This window comes from Gavia stellata, chromosome 1 (assembly GCF_030936135.1).
Source record: "Gavia stellata isolate bGavSte3 chromosome 1, bGavSte3.hap2, whole genome shotgun sequence".
In the NCBI taxonomy this organism is placed as follows: Eukaryota; Metazoa; Chordata; class Aves; order Gaviiformes; family Gaviidae; genus Gavia; species Gavia stellata.
Genome location: NC_082594.1, coordinates 120567914 through 120592263, shown reverse-complemented (window position 1 = coordinate 120592263; position 24350 = coordinate 120567914). Strand labels below are relative to the sequence as shown.

Sequence of the window (24350 nt, the reverse complement as noted above, 5' to 3'; positions counted from 1 at the left end):
CTCCAATTATCAGCGACAGGAAAGAAACAGCTGTTCCAGAAGGGTTTCCTACAGAGCCTGGGCACAGAGAGTCGGTACAGTATCATAACAGGAGGAAGCACAGAGAAGAGATAGAAAAGAAAAAGTTTTGGAAAAAGAATCTTCAAACTAAAGTTGGTTTGGACTTTATTTTGCAGTGTTTTATGTTGCACTTTTACTTTTTCTCAGATTTGTGATCTCCTTTTAACTTTTGTGGCAGTAAAACTTACTTCCCCCCCCCCCCCCCCTTTTTAAAATGTTTCTCTCTTGTGAATAATCACCAACTCACTCCCCTCCCCCAGAAAATAATGTGTATCAAGATTTCTTCTTTATCTGGACTGCTTCTGAAAAATGTTTTGTGTTCCTAGTTGGATATGGAATGTGCCCTTTTGGATGGGGAACAGAAATCTGAAACAACAGAGCTGCTGAAAGAGAAGGAAATATTGGATCATCTAAACAGAAAAATAGCTGAGCTGGAGAGAAATGTTATTGGTGAAAAGACAAAGGTAATTGAGTTATCTTAGCTAGCTGTGTGCTCTGTTCCCCTTGATCTTCAAAATATGTTTATATGATTAACATATTGATGGAGGTTTTTTTATGAAGTACTTTCTATAAGTAAATTTACTTGATAAATATGGAAGAAAAAAATAGTTGTCTCACCATCGTCTCCCTGTAAAAATCTTGTTTCCCAGGGTATACTTGACAAGCAAAATATAGTACGCTTAAGTACAAAGACCTGACCTACTGTGAAGATATTTTTGATGAATAAAAAATCCATATAGGGCTTGGACGGAGGTTATCTGTTGTTTAAAAGAACAGTATTAATTGAACTGTTCCACTACCTTCCATTGTAGGTTTTATATCTTGAATTAAAAAAAAAAATCCTTTCTCAGCAAAGGATCAGAATGAAAGAAGGCTGTGGTTTCAGAAGATGGCTTTATTATTATATAGAATGATATATAAGACATCTGTCAAATACGTAATTTTAAAGCAATTATGTTGGTTTATTTTGTTTGCTGACTGACTGACAATTTTAGTACTGTAGAACACTCTCTCTGTGATTAAGTCCAAGGAATTAATTAGTTCTCCTATATAGTCAGATACTTAATTGCTCTCAAATATGCAGCAAATATATATAAGCATATATTTGCAAAATAGGAAAGCACTATAATAAGATTTTAAGTACAGATATGGAAAGGGCCTGCAAGATGAAGCTGTCCTCCTGAAAGCAGAGAGTGCTGGTTCCCCCCGGCAGACTTTCTGCTGGGCTCCCCAGCCGGGCAGTTCTCTTCTCCACGGGGGATGTGCCACGGCCAATAATATCTCAAGGTCAGGAAGTTTTTCCAGGGCTTTCAGCCAGTAATGGTTCTTTTTTAAATTTCATCCTCTACCTCATAATTTAAACCTGTCACTTCTGGAAATACTCTAGCTAGTCTCTCCCCCTCTTTTTTTAAGCTTTCCAGAAATGTCTGGAAGTCTTCTGCATTATTTGCTTTTGCTTAGACAAGCTGGACATTTTTGCCTCTTTCACAGTTCCCATTCAATTCACGCCTTACAGTTCACATTGTTTCATTCTGAGCTTTTTGTCTTCGATTTCTGCCTACCCTGTCCTGAGCCTGAACGCTGTTTTGTAGCTGTACTCGTCAAGCCTGTGTCCGAGGAGGAGAATGGCACTACCACCTCTCTGCCCTCTGGAGTGACAGCGCACGTCCAGTTTAAGCTTGAACTTTCCTGGACTTTCCTGCCTGCACTTTTCCTTGTTCTCGGGTACCCCTCAGTGATCCTTCAGCTTTCGGTGTTGCCTGTGGTCACGTTTTAAGTTGTCCACGGAACATGTTTCATACTTGCTTTACAGTATAAAGATGAGTTTGAAGTTGGTAACAGCAGATAGGGTGATGCACGCAGATACCCTCCAAAAGGATGCTGCTGGAAGTTTTGGTTGGTAGGTGGTAACAAATAACATATCCAGAAATTCAAGAGATCTTTTGCCTTTTATATTTGTCCTCCAGTAGCCTCAAAGTTCAATGAAACTAATGGAAATTATTCTAAAACCTGTAGGTTGTTTAAATTTCCTTGCAATCATATGATGGAACATTAGTGTGTAGCACTCAGAAAATTAAAATGCCAGGTCTAGTTTAAATTTTCAGTTGACCTGAAACATAGAAAGCAGCCTAGAAAAAGCACTTCTTATTTAAAAGGCAAATGCACTCAAAACATTTTTTTCAGTATGAAGCACACCACTAGTCAGATCAGTTACAATAATTTAGTTGTCTTTTCTTTTGTGTTCCTTTTTTTTGTTAAAACAAACAAACAAAAACCCAGCTGTGAGCGCGTGCTCTAGACTTAAAGCCATGGCTCACTTAATACTGAAATTATCTTTGTAGAAATAAACTCTAAGAGAGTCCACAGGTTTTGTTCTAGAAGATGTCTGAAAGCGTTGCATAAAAGTGAAAGTTTAAAAAAAGGAATGGGAGACAAGCTTCTGCTAACGGGAAAAATATAAAGTGACAGCTGAAGTGTTCTGGAGAAAGTAGCGTCAGCCAGCGAAACAGATGGCACCGAACATGTCAACAAATAAAAGTTCTGACTTGAAACAACAGCATCTTTTAAAGCTTGATTTGTATGTCTGAACATTTAAGGTTGCAGCCCTGCAGACCTGACGCAAGATAGGCAACATCTTCGCTCTGTAGTAGTACAGAAACACACCCCCCCAGAAACGGGGTGCTCGGGTGGAGGCGGTAGGTAGTCCTTTTTGCTGAAATAATTTGAAACTTATGACCTCCTCAACAGAATTAAGGCTCAGGTTTTGGCTAGTAGTTGCCACCCTGCTAATGGTACTTTTTTTTTGCGTTGCTTCTTGCAAGAATAAGTGTCCCAGTGTCCACACAGTAGTCACAGTTTCTTCTAGTCACCTGAATATTTCACCCCTAATAATACTGGTGGTCTTGGTTTTGGTGGTGTTTCCTGGCAAGAAGCTGTTGGGTGGTTACTGTCGGGCAGCAGTTACATTTCTGTCAGGGTAAGGGAGTGATATCTGAATATGCTGCATGGTGTCATCTTGAGGTGAGAGAGTTAAGTTCACTCATGAAACGATGGTGGGGCGTTAGTGCCGTACATGATGGCACTTGTCTCTGGAGCGACTTGAGCGTCTCCTGGAATTTGCCGCTGATCTCGGCACCTGTTTGGCAGGAAACCCCTGCCTGGTTGTGTTTCACCCTTACCCATGCACCTGTTTGAAAAACTTGTGAAATTCTTAAAAAGAGAGATCATAAACTACAACCTAATTATTGGGCCATCCTAAGTTCTTTAAATAGACTGTAGGTGGAAGTTTTTCTGCTACTTTCTACCTGATCATTTTTTAATGCCCTGTGCACAATTCATTTAGATGAGGACACCAAGTTTTGCCAACTTTTGCACAGTTTTAAAGTCACAGTTTAAAAAGTTTCTAGCCTTTGCGAGGCAAGTAGATTGAGTGGAAAATGTACTCGAAGGCAGAAGGCAAAGAGAGTTGTGAGTTCAGTTTCAGGCTGTGCCAGTGTGTTTTTTGTTGTGGTACAAGATGTCTGTGTCCCAACACCTTGCTTGTAAGTCAGGAATGGATTTTGCAAGTGGGTTTGTACGTTATACAGTATGCTGCATTCTGATCTCGTTCAAGTCCTGTGCTCAGCCCTACCTGAACACGTGGCAGGACTAATGGTGAGGAATAACGAATGAATCGGTGGGGAAGATAATGTAGCGCACCCTGTGGTGAGTTGAAAGCGTCTCCCTTGCTTTTGTGAGTATGCCACCAGACACATTGTAAGGAATGAAGCAATTCGTGTTGATTGAGCTAGAGCTCTATCTGGCCATGGTCGTAACGGATAATAAAAAATGTTTTTACAAATATATTAAAAACAAAAAGAGAGCCAAAGAGAATCTCCGTCCTTTACTGGATGCGGGGGGGAACATTGTCACCAAGGATGAGGAAAAGGCTGAGGTACTTAATGCCTTCTTCGCCTCAGTCTTTAACAGCCAGACCAGGTATCCTCAGGGTATTCAACTCCCTGAGCTGGAAGACAAGGATGGAGAGCAAAATAAACTCCCCGTGATCCAGGAGGAAGCAGTTAACGACCTGCTATGCCACCTGGACACTCACAAGTCTATGGGGCCTGATGGCATCCACCCAAGGGTGCTGAGGGAGCTGGCGGAGGAGCTTGCCAGGCCGCTCTGCATCATTTATCAACGGTCTTAGTTAACAGGGGAGGACCCAGACAACTGGAGGCTTGCCAACGTGACGCCCATCTACAAGAAGGGCCGGAAGGAGGATCCGGGGAACTACAGGCCTGTCAGCCTGACCTCGGTGCCGGGGAAGATTATGGAGAGGTTCATCTTGAGGGCGCTCACAGGGCACGTGCAGGGCAACCAAGGGATCAGGCCCAGCCAGCACGGGTTCATGAGAGGCAGGTCCTGTTTGACCAACCTGATCTCCTTCTATGACCAGGTGACCTGCCTGGTGGATGAGGGAAAGGCTGTGGATGTTGTCTGCCTGGACTTTAGCAAGGCCTTCGACACTGCCTCCCACAGTATTCTCCTGGAGAAGCTGGCAGGTGGCTCATGGCTTAGACAGGTGCACTCTTCACTGGGTTAAAAACTGGCTGGACAGCCAAGCCCAAAGGGTTGTGGTGAATGGAGTGAAATCCAGTTGGCAGCCGGTCAGAAGCGGAGTCCCCCAGGGCTCAGTTTTGGAATCGGTCTTGTTTAATATATTTATTGATGATCTGGATGAGGGGATCAAGTACTCCCTCAGCAAGTTTGCAGAGGACACCAAGTTGGGTGGAGTGTTGATCTGCTTGAGGGTTGGAAGGCTCTGCAGAGGGATCTGGACAGGCTGGATCGATGGGCCCAGGCCAATGGTATGAGGTTCAACAAGGCCAAGTGCCGGGTCCTGCACTTGGGCCATAACAACCCCATGCAACGCTACAGGCCTGGGGACGAGTGGCTGGAAAGCTGCCCTGCAGAAAAGGACCTGGGGGTGTTGGTCGACAGCCGACTGAAGATGAGCCAGCAGTGTGCCCAGGTGGCCAAGAAGGCCAAGAGCATCCTGGCTTGTATCAGAAATGGTGTGGCCAGCAGGAGCAGGGAGGTGATCGTGCCCCTGTACTCAGCGCTGGTGAGGCCGCACCTCGAATACTGTGTTCAGTTTTGGGCCCCTCACTACAAGAAGGACATTGAGGTGCTGGAGCGTGTCCAGAGAAGGGCGACGAAGCTGGTGAGGGGTCTGGAGCACAAGTCTGATGAGGAGTGGCTGAGGGAACTGGGGTTGTTTAGCCTGGAGAAGAGGAGGCTGAGGGGAGACCTTATCGCTCTCTACAATTACCTGAAAGGGGGTTGTAGAGAGGTGGGTGTTGGCCTCTTCTCCCAAGTGACAAGTAATAGGACAAAAGGAAACAGCCTCAAGTTGTGCCAGGGGAGGTTTAGGCTGGATATTAGGAAAAATTTCTTGTCTGAGAGAGTGGTGAAGCATTGGAACAGACTGCCCAGGGAGGTGGTGGAGTCGCCCTCACTGGAGGTGTTCAAGGAGCGTGTGGATGTGGCATTGTGGGACATGGTTTAGTGGGCATGGTGGTGTTGGGTTGATGGTTGGACTTGATGATCTTACAGGTCTTTTCCAACCTTAATGATTCTGTAATTCTGTGATTCTGTGATGTACTTAAGTTTTGGAACGAGAGCTATGAGCGGTTGCTGTTTTGAAACAAAGATGGCAAAGCCTTTCAGCACCGTTGCAGAACTCGGCGTCATTCTGGCTGGGGTGCATCTCTGCCTGGTACAAGTGCTGGCAGGACTCTGCTTGCCTGGCTGGGGTAGCTACTTCTAGAGCTGGGGAATGGGAATGCTGTTTGGCATGTCATGTTCTTTCAGCTATGCTGGAAATTGTGTTAGTGTATGGAGGAAGGTCTAGCTTTGCCTCCATGGTTGTGCTTATTGAGAACAGCTTACAAACATCTCATTCTTTCTCTTTTTTTTTTTTTTAACTATCATGCATTGCATATTTGTTTTTATCCACAGAAAAAGATGACCAACTATGTATTTGAATAGCAGTATTTAAGCTATTAACTGCAAGTTCCAGTTATGCAGGGACAGCCCTGATAAGTCACTAGTAACACAATTTGACACATGTAGCTTGAAGGTCTCCAGGAAAGAGCTTTGCTACAGATATTGACAAAATTACTTTGAGCACAGCCTGCTCTGGAGAGAGCCGAGCTGGGCAGTCCCCAGAAACAAGCAAGTAGGTGAGCCATCTCCCTTTTTCCCTGCCACCCGACCCGGCTTCCTGTAGTTACCGCAGCCATCATTCATGCTACTGTACTGTAGGTGTACAATAATGATGCTATTGTTTCAAGTGGAATACCGCCTTGGGTCTCCGGTGCTATTTACAATTATGACTTCCTCCCAATGACTCTTCACTCAGGAGACTTAGTTTGGGATTGACATTTGTTTGTAAGGAAGCTAGAGAAAATTGTATTTACCCACTTGGATGTTATCCAGATTTGCCAAGTACTTTCTTTTCGTACAGTGTTTCCTTCGTCTGTGTAGTTTTAAAACATGCAGCCCAGCATACATGGAGAAGGATACTTAATGATTTGCCATGCCTGATGTCTCCAAGTTAAAGCATGAGGTTGACAATAACAACATAGCCAGGGAAAGAAAGAATAGATCACCAAGAATGAATAAACAGAAGTAACTGAAAATGAGTAATGAATTCAGCAGAAGTGCTGTGGGAGGTTATCATAGCTAAATAGGAGTTTTGGCAGAGAGCTTCAAAACAATTATTTATGAAAAAGTTTAGACTGTGTTTTAAGAGAGGGAGCTTATTCCTTTTCTTCTGGAGGACCTTTGCCTTATATCATGGTGGAAATACGTACTCTGGGACTGTTTTATCAACCTGGATTTCCTGTCCCTCTTCAAGAGCAGAAATCAGGAGCAGCTGGCAGTGGATAAATAATCCTTTTTTGGAATACATTTAATTTTGTCCACATGCTTTTGTCAAAATATTTTTCAGTCATTAACAGAATATCCCAGGCATGCCAAAACATTTGAAGCTCGGCCTCTTTACTGAATTAGTACTGCAAAGACTAGCAAGAATCGAGTCAAGGCAACAGCAGCTGTCTGATGAGCCACCAGCAATCAGAGTTAAATATACTGGTGGTCTCTCCTTAATCCTTTCTCTTCTGGATTCAAAATTCCTGCTGTTTTTTTTTTATCCTGATGAATCTGACAAACTCATGTCTCATAGTATAGCCTTTTAAATCTTTCCTGGTCAGATTCCAGTTCAGCAAGATGTAAGCAAGTGTTTTAAATGGAAGGCTGTTGAGGGACTTTTTACAAGGGCAGGTAGTGATAGGACAAGGCTTGAAACTGAAAGAGGGTAGATTTAGATTAGATATTAGGAAGGAATTCTTCACCATGAGGGTGGGGAGGCACTGCAAGAAGGTTGCCCAGACAAGTTGTGGATGCCCCCTCCCTGGAAGTGTTCCAGGCCAGGTTGGACGGGGCTTTGAGCAACCTGCTCTAGTGGAAGGTGTCCCTGCCCATGGCAGGGGGGTTGGAACTAGATGATCTTTAAGGTCCCTTCCAACCCAAACCATTCTATGATGAGTTATTGTGTCTACAACATTATTAACCTCCATAAGACACGATACACAAGATTAAGTATTTTGAGGAATCCTTGCATCCACTGGATATATCCACATAAGGATAGCCTATTGAGAGAACACCAGTGAGGAAAAAAGATGATTATGAAGACTCAAGGAGAAAACACTGAATTCACAAGCTTTCTTTTAAAACAGTCATGAGGGAAATAGCAGAATGGGTTGTACCACTAAGGGAAATCCTCTTATTGTCATCTAGATGTTGAAGACTATACAGAATTTTAATTTTCTCACTTGAAATTTTTTTCTTCTGGTTTGGATGATTATTTCCTCTTCTACATTCATGAAGGAACAGTGGTCTAGAATCAGGGGTTTCCTTTTGCCTCCCCATCTGTTCACTAGGCCAACACATTGCAATGGTGGGAGAATGAGCTTAGAAATTCCAAAAACATTGAGTTGTTTTAAGGGCAAGTTAATGTGTGCAACTATTGTGATTTTTTTACTTACAGCAGAGGGATTGCTTACTCTGATTTTAAAATGCTTTTTAACATCAGCTTTATACATGCATGTGAAACAAAACTGTTGAGATCTCTCATAGAGATGCCATCACTGCATACCGTCTGTTATTATATAATAAATTAGTTACCACTCATACAGTAAAAAGAACTATTGTGAAATACCTTCTCCTATCATATTACACGCCTTTTCGTATGCCTGGCATACTTTTTTTTTCCTCTTAATGGCTTCTTTCATGAAGCCCACAGGGATTTAGTGACAAATAACTAAATTGTGGACAAGTTTTATGCTTCTGTCCTGAAAGAGGTCAAGGAATGCAAGAAAGAGTAGTCTGAAAAATATAGAAGAGGAACATGTACAGTTTGTGCACAGGAGGATCTGTTTCATTTCAACAGTATATTTTTAATCAGAGTTGTATGTGGTCTGATTTGTATCAGCCGTAGCATTGGAAATGCTTTCAATTTGCAAGAGTGCTGGAAGAGTTGGTAGACCTCAGGTTTAACACTTTCCCCAGATGTACCATTTGCCCCTTTCAGCGAGTAACCGCTGAAGAGCAGATAACAGAAAGCAGGCTAGGAAATGTTAAGGACTAGACTATTTTCTTACAAATTCATGTCAACGGTTAGGCCAATTTCGTCAGTGACTTGTTAAAGTAAAATTTTCTTGCTCTTTCACTTATTCTCCAAAATGTTTTACTGAATGGACAAACTCTGTAGCATCACGCTACTTTCAAATAGAAAGGAATCATTTCTGTAGTCTGCTCTTTCTCCTCCACTTCTAGCTTCTGCAGTAGATTATTTTGGAGAAGGGGAGGGATGTTCTTTTGGAGTGTAAAAAAATAAAGTTTGGCTAGAGGTGAAAGCATGAAGATGAGATGGAGAAGCTTTTCAGAACAAAGAACTGCATGTGCTTCTCCTTACTGCTCAGAAACCTGTGAGAGTTGTGAGACTTGCTGATTCCATACTGAGAGACAGGGCGTGCACGTCTGAAGCTTGGTGTCGGTAATGAGATGTTGCTACCTTAAAATGTGATAATTTGCAGGTGAGTTGGACTAAGGAATATCCTGGAGTACTTCAGACTGGAACGTTTAAAGTATAAGAGCCTGTTGGATGGGAAGGCATTCAGTATTTTTTTTTTCTTCGTTTATGGTTTGTAGGTTTCTTTGCAGATTCTCCTTCATTCTGAAAATAACACATACCTTCTTTTTTTGTTGGGTTTTTTATTTTTGGGGGGAGGTGGGGTGGGGTTGGAAGGCTGTAGAGTGACCCCAATTCGCCTAGCCATACAGTCCATTTCACAGTGACCTGGTAAAAATGATAGGTTCCTAGCTTTGTTTTTTTTTCCAATTTTTATCTGGATTTTTGAGCTTTCTCTGTTTCATCTGCGTTTACTCTGACTCATTTCTGCAGAGTCTACCAGTTTATGCGGGAAGGTTGGTTCAGAAGGCACGTATATGTGCAGACACATGGTGCTCTACAATTTTAGCCTGCCTGCCTGCAGTAGCAGAATGTGATGAATGGCAAATTGAAAAGCAGAACTTCTCTGCAGAAGGGGCGTGGGGACCTGCTACGGTTTTAAGTAGCAGTACTGATCAGGCATAGGGCATCCTTAACCACAAGAGACAGCACTGAAGCAATTTGTCTCTCTTTTTCTTTCTGTTGTTCCCATTCTTCTAGGGGCTATGATTGCCTTTAATACTGTCCTTCTATCTCCTCTGTGTCTTCATCATCTGTGAGATGTGTTGGATATATATTCTTTTTTTTTTCCTCTCTCTTTGCCCTAAAATCAATTCTACAAGATCTAAAGGTTGATTTCCTTTTGTGACCTATGTTGATCACTTATGGTCTGTGTTCATTCCATGGGTGCTCTGCTGACATCCTATGTCTGTGCTCTTGGGGGACAGTATCACACGCCAATTCTTTCTATTGGTATCCTTCACAATATTCAGATATCCTCCAAAACTGATCCAGGCTGTGCCCCAGCATCATCAAAAACCAAGTCAGTCCTGCTCTGTATCCTGGCTGACCCCAAGTTCACTTAACATGTATCTAGAGGCAGACCATAGGGCAAGTTGGGCAGTAGGCTAAGACCAGATGGTATGCTTTACTGAGCTGTACTTTTCTCTGGAAACAGGATGTTGAGAATTCAGCCAGACTACAGTTAATGCGACTCCAGAGTCAATGCTGGGGCTGGGAAGCAGTTGACTGCAGAGAAACGTTTAAGGAGTACAAGCTCATGCGGTTAGGATGAGGATGAGCAGCTGGAGCATGTGGGGTCTGTTGACGGCTCTGCCTCTGGCTGGTCTTGAGCAAACAGCTCATGGAGTTAGCTGCAGGCCTGCATCAGCTGCAAAGTTATTAATCTTTTCCCTTCTAAAAGAACTTGCCTTGATCCATTTGTAGAAGAGATTGTATGAAAGACTTCTGATTATTTATTTATTTATCAAATTACTTTTGTGAATTACATTGACTTTACCAATGCACAGTCAGAGATGTCAGCGAACTTAACTCCACAGCTGCAAAACATATAATGCTTCTCACTGCTGAAAGTGATATTTCCTGTTAAGACTGCACATTTTGAAGGGAGCCAGTTTGGTGGGATGTTAGCACTTCCTATGCTATAAATAGACCAGATGAGTATCACTTTCAATCTCAAAGGAATACATTTCTAATTTCTTGAGGGAAGTAACAGTATCTCTGGCAGGATTCTCAGGGAGTTTTATGCTTGCTGATGATGTCTCCTCACACTGAGATTTGACTTGCTCGTTAATGAATGAGCGTGCTTGTTTCAGCGCGTTGACATTTAGAGAGCTATTAATAGCTTCAGAGGCATGATACTGCAGCTAAGGTCAGAGAAGTCCTTGCTGCTTTAGATTGCTAGGTGGGCAGAAAAAAAAAAGCAAGAAACAATGTGGCAGACCATAGGTTGACTGTTAAATGGACAGCAAGTTTGTGAGGAGGGGAACTGCCGGTTTATTCATAGATTTCCTTCCATGTTGGCATTAAGGATGACTCAGCAAATGGGGTTCCTTGGGGACAGGGCTAGAGGTAACCCCTCAAGAGTTGCATGCTTCTCTTGACAAGAAAGACCTTGAGGTGCTGGAGTGCGTCCAAAGCAGAGCCAGGAAGCCGGGGAAGGCTCTAGAGAACAGGTCTGATGCGGAGGCAGCTGAGGGAGCGGGGTTTGTTCGGCCCGGAGGAGCGGAGGCTGAGGGCAGACCTTGTCGCTCTCCACAACTAGCTACCCGAAAGGAGGTTGTAGCGAGGTGGGTGTCAGTCTCTTCTGCCAGGTCACAAGCGAGAGGAAACGGCCTCAAGTTGTGCCAGGGGAGCTTTGGATTGGGTATCGGCAACAACTGCCTCGCCGAAAGCTTGTCAAGCGCTGGAACAGGCTGCCTGGGGAAGCGGTGGAGTCCCCATCCCTGGAGGTATTTAGAAGGCGCGTAGGCGCGGCGCTTAGGGACACGGTTTAGTGGTGGGCTTGGCAGCGTTAGCTTGACGGTTGGACTCGGTGCTCTTAAGGGTCTTTTCCAACCTACATCGTTCTTTTCCAACCTAAATCATTCTATGATTCTCCCACCTTGTGCAGCTTGCACATGCTACATCCTCCGTATTTCTGAGCCCTGCTGCTGTTGTAAGGCAGAGGCTGGTACAGGAAGTCCAGGTAATTGAATATGCTGGCTCAGTTGCTCATTTTTACAAGCTTAAAAAAAAAATCTTTTCTGTTCAGCATTTTGTCCATCTGATTATATGAGCTGAGAAGCTGCACATGTAAATGAAAATAACAGAGCTGGGAATTTGCTTGACATTGAGCTTGAATGAGAGTGCTTCCTGTTGTTTTTAAATACTGGAAAAATGAAATCCCAACCCCTTGATCCCACTCAGGTTTAAAGACAAAACCATAAAGAAAGCAGACTGCTAATATATGTTTGTTATTGTGCCTCTACCATGTGCGAGGGTTTGAGAACCTTGTCAGGAACAACAAAGAGAAGGCTTTGGGGAAAGACCATTCCACAGTTTGAAATGGCAAATACTGTATACTAAAAGAAGTCACTTCTCTATGGCGTGTGCTGTCAGGGTGCTGCAGAGTGTCTGATCGTACAGCACCTGCTGAGCCATGCATTTTATTTTAAAATTAAATAATAGCTGGGACCAGAAAGAGGACAAATGAGTGGATGCCATGACAGAATTCAGATGTTCTTGGACCATCCAAAAGAAGCTGAAATTTTTGGGCTGATACTGTTAATTTTTGAGTATTAAGGAGAGTTAGAGACCATCTGAGAGGAGATGCATAACTATAGAAAAAGAAGTAGGAAAAGGGAACTATACCATTGTGACTCTAGAAGGTAGCAGAGCACGAGGCTTCAGGGACTCATGTGATTATTTATGCCTGGCATATCAGGCGTACTGGGTTGCTCCAGTTATTAACTGCTTAGTTGAAGAAAATGCTTCTGCTATGTTGGTCAGTGTAGAAGCAAGTAAAAGCATTGAAAAAAATTCATTGCACTCTCATTTATTCAATCCCAAACTTTGGTCAATAGATAAAAAATAGCCTACAAGGTAGTTTTAAGTGATCTACAGCCAGTCTTCAGAGCAGTCCTGCCCAGTAAATCATGTAGTATTTTATTAGAAAGGTTTAAAGGCTAAAGGCTTTTGAGAGTGAGAAGCAGTGTGTCGAGTACTGCTGCTCGAGTGGAACGAGAGGAAAGCTGAACTACTTGGAGGAGACCAGGGAGGTCGAGCAGTCCCCTTTGATCCCCGAGAACAGGTTACAGTTCCTGTACCCTGAAGCAAATGAATTAATTTGCTAAATCAGTTGGTGTTTCTGCTGCAACAGCATTTCCTGGCCAAATGACTTCTTTATAAAGCTCTGTCTTGTTTTAGTTTTTCACTGCTTGCTAAATGTACTTATCTCTACAGAGGCACATAGGTATGTAATTCATTCTCCTGTGAAGATCCAGTTTCCCCTCACTGCCAGACTACAGTCATTTTCCATCCATTTTGCTTTCTAAAAGCTACTCTTTTCTCTCTCTCCTTCATCAGTTACCTCACTAACATGGCTACCACTTCCACCGCTTTTTCTTAGTGTTCTTATTTTTATTTTTCATTAGGGGAGACAAGTGTTTGGGCAGTGGGGTTTAACAGCATCATCCAGGCATGGGTACCAAAGACAGTGGCAAGGGAGAGAATTAATCACTGCACTAAAACGATTAATGTTTTGTTTTGATCATTTTGCATCCCACTGCATTTCAACTAACAAGAGGTTTCTGTCTTTGACCTACGTGATTCAACTGTTCGTTAAGGTTTTGCCACACACTGTCATAATCACTAACAACTGCTTGGGTTTGAAGGTAATTATGTTTATTTTCTGGTTCATGCTTCAGGAAAAATTAAAACTTGATGCTGAGAGGGAAAAACTAGAGAGGCTTCAGGAGCTTTACTCCGAGCAGAAGACGCAGCTTGATAATTGCCCTGAGTCCATGAGGGAACAATTACAGCAGCAGCTGAAGAGGGTCAGTAGCAAGTTTCAAGATTGCATTAACTTTTTTTTGTTCATTTTTTTTTTTTTAAGAGTTAAGTGTAACATTCTGTTTCAAGTATCCAACAGAGTGTCTGAACACATTTGCAACTTATACTTGTTAATAGTAACGAGGGTTATGGTTTTTTGTGGAATGCTTGTAATAGATAATGTGCATGGTGGCAAACAAGTTAGAGTGCAAATGGGCGGATTAGGAATCATTTTGTGTTAAATGTTCTTAAAGCATTGGGCTACTTGCCTGTAATTAGCCCCTTAGGGCTGCTGGGTGATGTGGAAGCTGTGGTGACTTTAGATGGATGGTGGAGCATCACTCTTTACCTGTGTGAGCAAAGACAGCAATTGAACTTCGGTCTGTGGGATCAACCATTTTAGCAGCACTTTCCGGCGCTGTTGTTTGATCCTGTTGTGCGCTCCTCCTTTGCAATGTTGTAAATGGCTGCCTCAGTGAAGCCATGGATAACTTCTTTTTTTCAGTAGATAACTTAGCTGTTAGCCTGAACTGTGCTTTGAAAAATTAATTTTGAAGATTATACCACTTATTAAAATAGCTTTATTTTTTCCTACATTTTCAACAGTTGCATGTTGGTATAATAGCCTTTGCATAAAGTCTAATTGTAACTTGATTTTTATTTTTTATTGTTTATAACTCAAAAAGCTACAGTATTGTCTGTGAAGGTACAGTTATTTTCTGTGGAAAGATTTTAGTATTCATTAATGTTAGGTGGGTTCTACAGCACATACAGCTAGCTTTAGTGGGGGGAGAAATCAATTTCCAAGCATCAGCAGGGCAAGCTCAAGAGGCCGTCTGAAAGTCAAACTAGGTTGTGGGGGTTTTTTGATTGTTGGTTTGTTTTTTCTGGCTTGAGTGTTTGTATCAGGAATAAGGGCTGTAACAGCAGTGACCAAAAAAGGGCTTTTTTGCTTTATAGGAAATGTTCTTTACATTGTGGTTTATTTGTAGAATTCTGGTTAACTTTTTCTAGGAGCAAAAAGTAAAAAAGTCCAGCTTTGGAAATGACAATGTTAAATTCTTCTGGAGTAACTGAGAAGTTTGTTGGTTTTGAGACAGCTAAGGATTTTTGAAGTTACCTTAAAAAAAAAAAATAGAAAATCAGTATTATGTAATCTCTCATACATATTAAAAGGAAAGGAAGCCTTTCCTGTGCAGTCATGTGCTTTAAGGTAGAAATTCATGAGAAGTTGCAGTCTTGTTGCTGTGGGATGGTAGTAAATCCTTTTTCACTATTGACCACCAAGAGGCTTCTAAAAATCTGTTTGGTTAATTTTTTTTTTATTTTTTTTCTCAGTTCTTAATAACAATTTTGGCTTTGAAAGTGGGATGAAACTTGAAATGTGGGGGTGCAGTTAAATGTGCAGTTGTTCCAGGCCAGCTATAGTGAAAGTTAGCTGTGGCTGCTGTGGTCGAAGCGGTAGAATTATCACTGAATCAGTACACAGTATCTCTCAAACAGATATCAAATGTGAGAACAGTTATGAAATTATTGTAAGTATCATACCCAAAATATAGAAAATCTCTTCTTCCCCCCAGATCAGCCCAGCCCAGGATTAAATACCTGAGTGTGCAGCAGGTTATGCTGTGCTACTTTACTGCCAGCGCAGTAGGCGTGAAGGCGATGAATTCCCTTATTGCTTCATCTCTGGGACTTCAGTAACTTTGTAGTTTGTGCCGATTTCTGCAGGGTGGCTGTGGAGTTTGGGCTGGGGTTGGCAGCGGGCAGCTGGCACACTCTGTATGCTTCCTGGTGTCCCTAATGTAGGTACGCTCTCCCCGTTGGGCAGGGAGGACGCTTCATCAGAGACTGGTGAAACCTAGGGGCTTGTGGAAGGCACTGAGGGAAAGCACTGGTTTTCCTGATGGCTTGTTTAAAGTTAATTAGCACGCTTCATCCTTTGCTGTTAATATGAAAGCACCAAAGCTTGTTTGTTCTCATGTGCCTGGGTTTATAGAGACACACATAAAGGGAGAATGAGAATAGATGCCTGGATTCCTGCAGAGACCTGAGGAGACACTGTCCAGTGCTAGGAAATGCCTTACCCTTTGGATAAAATTCTAATTTTTGCATATGTTGTGGGCCTACAGACCTCCCACCAGATCCTGAAGTAAGGGCCAGGTTCTCTCCCATCAAATTTTCTCCAGTGCCATTACAGAAGTAATAGAGATGCCGGAGAAATTTATGGTTTGGAAATCCAATATGGAAACATTGTGTCTGTTGTTTGTTAATAGATTATAAGTTACAGTATTTTGATGTCAATTGTTGTAATAAAAGGAAGGGAGTACACTTGCTAGTTGGTTCAGGAAGCCATTAGCTACAGTGACAACTATCCTCCTACAAATCCTACTCTGCTGAGTAGGATCCTTGTGAAGGTTATGGCGAGGACTCTGTGGACACATCTTGGAGCCAGACCTCGTGCCCCGGCCGCTGTGCCCTGCTCCCGGCAGGCTGCCTGGGGTCTCGGTCCCCGTGGGTCTGCCTGCCTGGTGATCTCACTGCGATGTGCTTGCAACCACTGGTAGAGCTGAGGTACTGCCACTTACCCTTTGGAGGGTTTTTAAGTAGAAAATAGACTTGGTTTTGAATTAGGTACGTTTATTTTTCCCCAGTGGACACAGTGGTACAGAATGTGGTGAAATTCTTGTTCCACGGAACATCTCACAAAGAATATAGCATTTCGTAAGCTCAGCTGGGTACCAGTTGCCTTTCTGGCTATCGGTTACCTTTTCTGAAGTCTGTTCTTCTGCCTCTGTAGCAATTAATGTGGTGTGAAATAGGCTGAATTTGTTGAATTGCGTGGCCCAGGCAAAGACCTTCTGTTTGTTTTGAATGCTGAAGATGGCTGACTGGTTTGAGTGAAGCATTTCTGTATTGTAGGTAACCGCTTTCTTCTAATTTTTAGCCCACCTCTTTGCTTTTGATCTCTTCACTATCTCCTACAAGTGAAAGGTACATCTTTGAAGAATAATGGGAAGATGTTGGTATTTCATATAGTAACTTGGATTCTTCAGCTTCTGCATCCCGTGTCTTTCCCTGGTACACTGGAAGCTGGTTTTGAATGCCTTTGCAGAGACCCATCTGCCTATCTCAGTCACTGACCTTTAGGTTGAAGTAAGAAAAGGACTAAGTTTTCACTTCTCTAAGCATAAATTGCTTGCACCATATAGGTTTTCTCATGTAACAAGTTATGTACGATGTGCCTATTTTCGAGAGCTTTAGCATTTAATAATACTGTGATTATTTAAAATCCCTTTTTCTTCAGGAGCCTGGAACCTGTAAGTAGGGATTCGTGTTACAAATACACAGATGTTGCAGGAGAAAGATTAGCGTTCAGTTCTTGTGCTGAAAAGCACTGTAAGTTTTATCTCGTCGTCCCTAAGTGGAAGGCAGGTGCGTTCTTATTTCTTGGGTCTTTTCTGCAGCATTCAACCTCTTTTCCCCTGGACCAGCGCCAGGTTTTGTCAGGAATGCATAAAAGTGGGCTGATGCCCTTTCTGAAGTAATGCACCTACTGGCCAGGGCGGATGACTTTAGAGTCCTTAATTGTGTGTTTGCACAGGAGCAATTGTCAGCTCCAATTCAGTGGTCCACGAGCAGCCTCTGGCTGAGCAGCTGGCATGGTTGGACATCACTGCTGAGGTGATGGCAGTGTGCTGATGGCACACCGCTCCACATACCTTTCATCTCACCTGACCGTATGTCTGTTATTAAAAACAGTGCTGGTACTTGGGCTAGACCTGAAGAAATTCCAACTGCAGTCCAGACTCCTTCATTTGAGTGTGTATTCCCATAGTTAGTTAATTCAGTGTGCAGTTCTCCGGTGTTACTGGGGTGATACTCTCTGCCCCTTTTGGTTGGTAAGCAGATGCTCTCCCAGTTTGGCATCTGACAACCTCGCCAAATGGGTTCAGGCTTTGGTGGTATCACAGCTAAGCTACAGCAGGGTGATCTGCGCAGCCAGGGTGCCTTCGCTGCTTAAGAGGCTCCAGCTTGCTCTGAACCCTGCAAACCAGCTCCCTCACCATGCAGGTGCTTCATCTTTCTCAGCAGGGGGGACAGTAGGAGTGATGGAGAAAGCAACATCAAAATAATGATTAGCCCTATTTGCTCTCTCATTATGACAGTAGGTCATTGAAAGTGTTGAGCTCCTGTTTGAACATGTACAAGATACGTAAATACCATTTTAGACTGATTTTTGTCTTTGTTTGTAAGTGTGTTTACTCTGGTGTCAGTGAAAGCACGATTACTTTTTTTTTTCCCCACTTAAGGATGCTGATCTATTGGACATAGAAAGCAAACACTTTGAAGACCTGGAATTTCAGCAGCTTGAACACGAAAGCAGGTTAGATGAAGAGAAAGAAAATCTGACACAACAGCTCCTGCGTGAAGTAGCTGAATATCAACGTAGCATTGTCAGTAGAAAGGTAAAAGCACTAACACTCCATTCCTGTGTTCTTTGTTGTTGAGCATAAAGGAGGTGAAATGGATCTACAACTTGAAATAACGCAAAACTTCCCTCTTTGAAAAAGCTTTTGCAGCAGAGAAAAGGTGATGGCCCAGTAACATCCCACACACATCAAAGCATGCACTTCTCCAAAAGGAAATAGGTCAATAAAATTCCATGCCCTGTTTGTATTTTTGCGTATGAAAATTAAACCGTGAAATTTGCTACATGAAGTACCAAAGTGTTGGCTTTTTCTTCATTAACAAAGGAGATTCGTACACTCTGGACAAAACTACAGTTATTTTATGCTCATGATTGGTGTTGATCTAAAATGATTTTGTTAAAATAATAACAGAACACCAAATTAAGAAAATATCTTGACTTTTAAAATAAGTTTTAAAGGTCCTGTCTCAACCAATTAAATGCTAGTTTTTCAAAGATCAGAAGTTGCATCTCTAAACCAGTTCTGTTCAGTATATGGAAACCAGTCGCCATATTATCAAAGAACATGTGCCATTGTTCTTTTGTTTTGTCTCTGGAAGAAATTGTCTCTTTACTGCCTAAATCTTATTTAATTATCAATGTTCTTTTGTTTTGTCTCTGGAAGAAATTGTCTCTTTACTGCCTGAATCTTATTTAATTATCTCCTTCAGAGCAGTGAGCTGTCTTGTAAAAACTTTTTTTCCTACCGCCTCACTTATATGAATGAGTGAACTCTCATGAATAGGATCCTTGCTGCAGGTTGTCTTGTGCTTTGAAAATGAAACATGTAAATAGTGATTATTTTCTTTTTATATTAGGAAAAGATATCTGCTCTCAAAAAACAAGCCAATCATATTGTCCAACAAGCACAAAGAGAACAAGATCATTTTGTAAAAGAAAAAAACAACTTAATAATGATGCTGCAAAGGGTAAGTATTTATTGTCTTTCAGATATTTTTAGTGTGTAATAAAAAACCGTTTCATAGAATAAAAGAACGTAGAGCATGAGAAAAACATGTTGTGCAGAAGCTAGCAAGAATATAGCCCGTACTAGGCCACAAGAAGAGCTACTTAACATCAGCTAACACCTGCTTAATAAGAAGTTGGCATGAACCCTTCACGTGCATTTTATGCTTTGCTTTTAATTGTGAGAGAAATCATGTTTAGTTCATTAAGCAGAACCGGTATTTTCAAAATGCTGAAGGAAAAACCTTTTGGTTTGGCTGTGGTTATTAGATAAAATCTTTCACTAGCTTTTCGTTCTGTACCTCCGTTTTTTATTCAGTTCTGCTGTAAGTGGGTGAAGCTGAAGCTCTGCTGTGCAGTTTCTAGCCTTCTATCCCAGCATGCTTCTTCACATGCTTAAGAAAACGGCTAGCATTTATTTTCACTACATGGCTGTTGGTCTTTAATATAAAATGCCTGTTTTTTAACAGGAAAAAGAGAATCTCTGTAATCTGGAAAAGAAATATTCCACGCTTTCCGGAGGAAAGGGGTTTCCTGTCAGTCCCAACAGTCTAAAAGAGGTAAAGAGATTCACTGCTTTTTACTTTACCATAAGTAACTTTTAATAACACTTCATACAAAAGCACTATAGTATTTAGTGAAGTCCTATTCATACAAGTGTTTTTGAGCTGTGATGAAATTACTTTGTAAAGCTATTCATGGAAGCCCAAATGCGTGGGTGAGCAAAAATAGCTACTCTTGACATTTTCCCAGATGTGACTGGTATTGCCTTAATCTCTTGCCCTGGAAAAATGATCATTTTTATGGGGGGGAAGGGGTGTGTGGAAGGGAGTGTGTAATTTTCTCAAAATAGACAATTAAACCTCATTGAAATGAAGAATGAGGTCCAGGAATAACTCTGTTCAAGTACGAATACGGTTCAGTCTTATTTTTGCACTGTAGATTTTTACCATTGCCTCCCCTCCTTTATTCTAAGGCTCTGCAGTAAACTATGACAACTGTATCTTTTGATCTTTTTAAAAAGCATTGAATTGAAGACCTCAAGCTATTTTCGTTGCAAGATACCTATTGAGCTATTTATTGAACTATTTTTAATAGTTAGAGTAAAGGCATCAAATATTTTTTGCTGAAAAAAATGAGTTAGTTTGGGTAATGCATGATGAGACCCAGAGCTCACCTGCAGCTGTCAAGACTTCATAGCTTTGAGGGTACCGCTTTAAGCCTCAAGGTCTGCAAGCAAGGTCAGTGTAAGGTAAGCCACAGCCCATCGCAAAGATTCAGTCAGCACGTACGATATTAGCATTAACTCCCCATATTTATCTTCTTGACTTGACTTGATGAATCTGCAAATTGCAGATAAACATGAAGTTCTAAACGGAGAAGCGGAAAATCTAGCATTTAAAATAGACTGACAGGTATCTATGGCTGCTTCATTAACTTCTGCTTAAGAGGTCTGAGTGGACTTCCCAGATCTGCTTGTATCGACGCCCTGAACGAGGTCTGCCCCATCTAATGATGTAGGTGTCACTGTGGGAAGTTGGGCTCTTGAAGTCTAAAGCAACCACGTGTCCTTTCAGCACCTGGGAAATGTGATCTTGCTTATTTGGCCTCAAAGTCCCTGGTGAACCTGCGTGGCCTCCAGCACGTGCCAGTGGGGTTGAGCACCCTTCCTCACTGCAAGCCATGTTGCAGATGCTTAGATTTCCAATGTCCTAGGTTGCGCTCTGACCTGGACATCTGACCTCCCACCAGGACATCTGGCGAGTCTAAGCTTCGTTGTTGTTCTTTTGAGATGGAACTGTTTGTTTTCTCACTAGAGAGTGGGTGCTATCTCTGATTTTTGTCTTTGCGTCCACATAATGGTTTGTTTAATCACAGATTTCAAAATGCAACTACATTAAGTGAGCCTGACACTCTTTTTATTGAAATGGATTATTCAGCAGTGTCATTCTGTTCACTGTAATGAAGTCAGTTAGGACGTACTCTAAGGTAAATGAGAGAAGGACCAGCATGGGTTACCTGTTTTAAGCTCAGCGTCCCCATAGCTCTCTCCTATAAAAGAAATGCCATTCCTTGCCAGACGTTGTGTTTGTCTTTGTTCAGTTTTATTTTTCTCTGACTCTTCAGGCACCTTTAAAAAGCAGGCACCAAATGGCACACAGGCTTAAACAGACTCCCTGCACACAGAAGCTAATTCCACCACGCAGTTGCTCATGTATCAGTCGAGTCTGTGGTCTGACATTTCCCAGCCCCTCCTCGCCAAAGCTCACGTTTGTGACTCTCCCATCCATCTTGACGCTTACTCCCTGCATGCACGGCAATAGAGAGTAACACGGCGTCACGTAAAGAGGCAGGATGCTTGTCCTAGTACTTAAATAACTGAGGAAAATAAATGCTGTTTAAAAGTTTAGCATTGACAAAGATGCCTAATCTGACTTGAAACCATTTGTTTAATCTAACATCATAGGGGCCTGAGCTAATGCACAGTGAAGTCATTCCTTGTTTGCTTTTTTTTTAACCCCATGGTGAATTCCCATTGGGGTTGTGAGCCTGAACTGAATGTTTTTCATAGAATGGTGAACATGCTTTTATCATCTATAAAAATGAATGCAATATTGCATTCATGGACTTGCCAAGCTTTGGTTACTGATATACAGCTACTACAAGATGGTTAAGCAAGTTTTATGTTTAATCACACTGGACTCTATTTTACTGTAATATGGCCACATGTTTTGAGAGGGAAACTTTAGTATCTTCCCCAGTCTCCTTCTCATTTAATAGTTCATCACATGGTATCTGAGTCAAGATTTGCCTCCTATTTCTAGAGTGCTGTGTTCACTGTATGATACTTAATTTTCCACAATTGAGTATTTGCTTGAAATAGCTGATAAAATACACTGAAAATTATGCTGATAGATAACAGGGTTGGTGTTTTTTTCAACCTGCCTTCTATGATCATTGCTAAATTTATGCATTTTTTAAAAGAAGAAATAATATAGCAGCCTGTGGCCTGTGCCAAAGTATGCATACTGGCATGTCAGTGTGCTGGTACAGTAATAGAAACATAGCCCCTTCAACACCTTCTCAATTTAAAAGCAGCTTACCATCTTGATTTAAAAAATAAGCATACTTCTATTTCATTTTTATGACATTACTTCAACAGTGATTTATTATTCCTTTTGCATAGCTTAGTTTTCTATGGATAAGAAATCAGGACATTTGACTTTTTACAGTCTGGCATCCTATACGCTAAGGATTAGAATCCGTATTTTATTTTTTAAATAACATTTATTCAGTTAACACCAGAACACATGCAGTAATTTTATTGTGCCATTATATCTCAAATCTGCCTGCATAAATCTTCTCTGCAGGCAGAAACACACTCTGATGTCCGTGCCTTTCCTCAGTCCATCACCTCCTATATGATTTAAAAAAAAAAAAAAAAAAAAAGGAGGCAAATTGTAATGGATCTGGGGCTAACATTAATAGCATCTTACCTGAGTCTTCTGGTAACCCTGAAAGTTAGAAGTGACTTCCAGACAATGCAAATGGAAGGTGTTGTGTCAGTGTAATTTATAGAGTAGCAATGGCTTGTCCTTAAGTAAGTTCTTCCCAGTTCTGTTAGTCATTTGGTTTACTCTAAGTAGCTGAATAGTTAACCAATAAACAAATCAGGGTAAGTTATTTTATTTAAACATGGACAAAAAAAAAATTAAGAAATAAAAAGATGGGTGAATAAGATTTGTTTTTCCTTTTCCCCCAATCTGCTTTCCCGAGAAAGAGCTACACAATTTCTAAAGGGTATTTACATTTTAGTAAAGTCTTTTCATCACTTAATGTACATTTGCTTTTTGATCACACAAATGTAATTGTTTAAATGAAGAACAATTTTCAGAATCCAAGTATTCAACATTTGATAAGCTTGATGATAATTTTATTTTATTTATGATTAAGTATTTCAATGATAACAAATATTTGGCTGTATCACTCTAAACTAACTTTCATCGTACTGGATACATTAATACTCTTGCACGTCTTTTGGCTTTTGCTCCTTTTAACTTCTGAATTCCTCCTTTTAGGGCTATATCAGTGTAAGTGAAATTAGTGAGCTGTATGGCAATTCCACGAATATATCCCCTTCCACTCAGCCCCCCACAGATGCTGAAGCAGTTGCCACTGAGCCTTCCACGGCTGTGCTGACCAGCCAGCCACAAAATAAAGAGGTTTGTTTGAGAGACATTTCCCTTTATTTGCATTGTTCTTTCATGGCTGCCTTTTAATTTTCTTTTTCTTTTTTTTTTTTTTTTTCTCTTTTGGTAATTCAACATGTAACAAACTGACCCTAAGGCAAACTGCCATCTGCCAGTTACCAAGTCAGATAACGATTTAATAGTAAAGCTGAAGGACTGCTCCAGTTGTAAACTGTCTTTGATGATGTAGATGGGACTTTGAAGGCCAAAAAACCTGAATGCTTATGACCCAAGCAGCAATAAGTGACAATCTTTGCCTGTCAAACACTATAATGTAATGCACCTTTGGAGAAACTGTCTGTGGACACATTTAATGAGTACTTGTTCAGGGGTGTTTAGGTGTTAATTTTGTATGTTTTGTAGGTTTCTGTTTTTATCCTGTGAGGTGGTAGAAGTATGTCTTGAATATTTGTGGAGACGGGTAGCTTCTACTTATCTTAGCTATTTCATGGAGTCTGTCCAATCTGTGTCTTCTAGCTTACCTTCTCTTTTCCTCACTCTTTGTGATGTTTTTGCCCTTGTAATGACCATAGCAAATTTTGAATAAATCCCCTTTTCAAGGAATGGAATAATCTTACGAATGTAAAGCCACCTATCTTTGTGTTGCAATAAGGCAGCAACGGGTTTAGAATTGGGCATTTCTGTGCTGCTTCTGGTAGTTAAATATGCCTCGAGAGTTGCAATACAACACACCTCTTTCCTGCTAAACGCTCCAACAAACACAGTGCTAAAACTGCAGCTTGTATGTACCGTATCCTTTGAGCAATTCCAAAAAGAAAACCCTGTGTGTAATTTCTCTTTTTTCTATAAAGCTAAGATCACCTCTCTGTTCTGGATTTGTGTTTCCTCACTCTCTTTCTCCTCGCTCTATTGCTCAACTTCCATCAGTCCATTGGCCTGAGGTCATGGCTACTCATGTAGATCCTATTCCTTTATCTGATACACCTCCACCTCTGCCAGCTAAGAAACACCGCAGGCAACAACAGGTAACAGA

At 41.5% G+C, this 24350-nt stretch overlaps 1 protein-coding gene across 3 annotated transcripts in view; it reads left to right on the top strand.

Moving 5' to 3' along the window:
* Positions 1 to 24350, top strand: part of PHLDB2 (pleckstrin homology like domain family B member 2) — a 63906-nt gene that overhangs the window by 17744 nt on the left and 21812 nt on the right. Inside the window, exons 5-10 of one of the 3 annotated variants that reach the window (XM_059819087.1) lie at positions 387 to 524; positions 13546 to 13674; positions 17983 to 18138; positions 18959 to 19069; positions 19577 to 19666; positions 23186 to 23329. In XM_059819087.1, coding sequence (XP_059675070.1) covers positions 387 to 524; positions 13546 to 13674; positions 17983 to 18138; positions 18959 to 19069; positions 19577 to 19666; positions 23186 to 23329 — 768 coding nt within the window. The remainder of the gene's footprint in view (positions 1 to 386; positions 525 to 13545; positions 13675 to 17982; positions 18139 to 18958; positions 19070 to 19576; positions 19667 to 23185; positions 23330 to 24350) is intronic. The other 2 variants (XM_059819092.1, XM_059819100.1) reach the window with 2 other exon arrangements.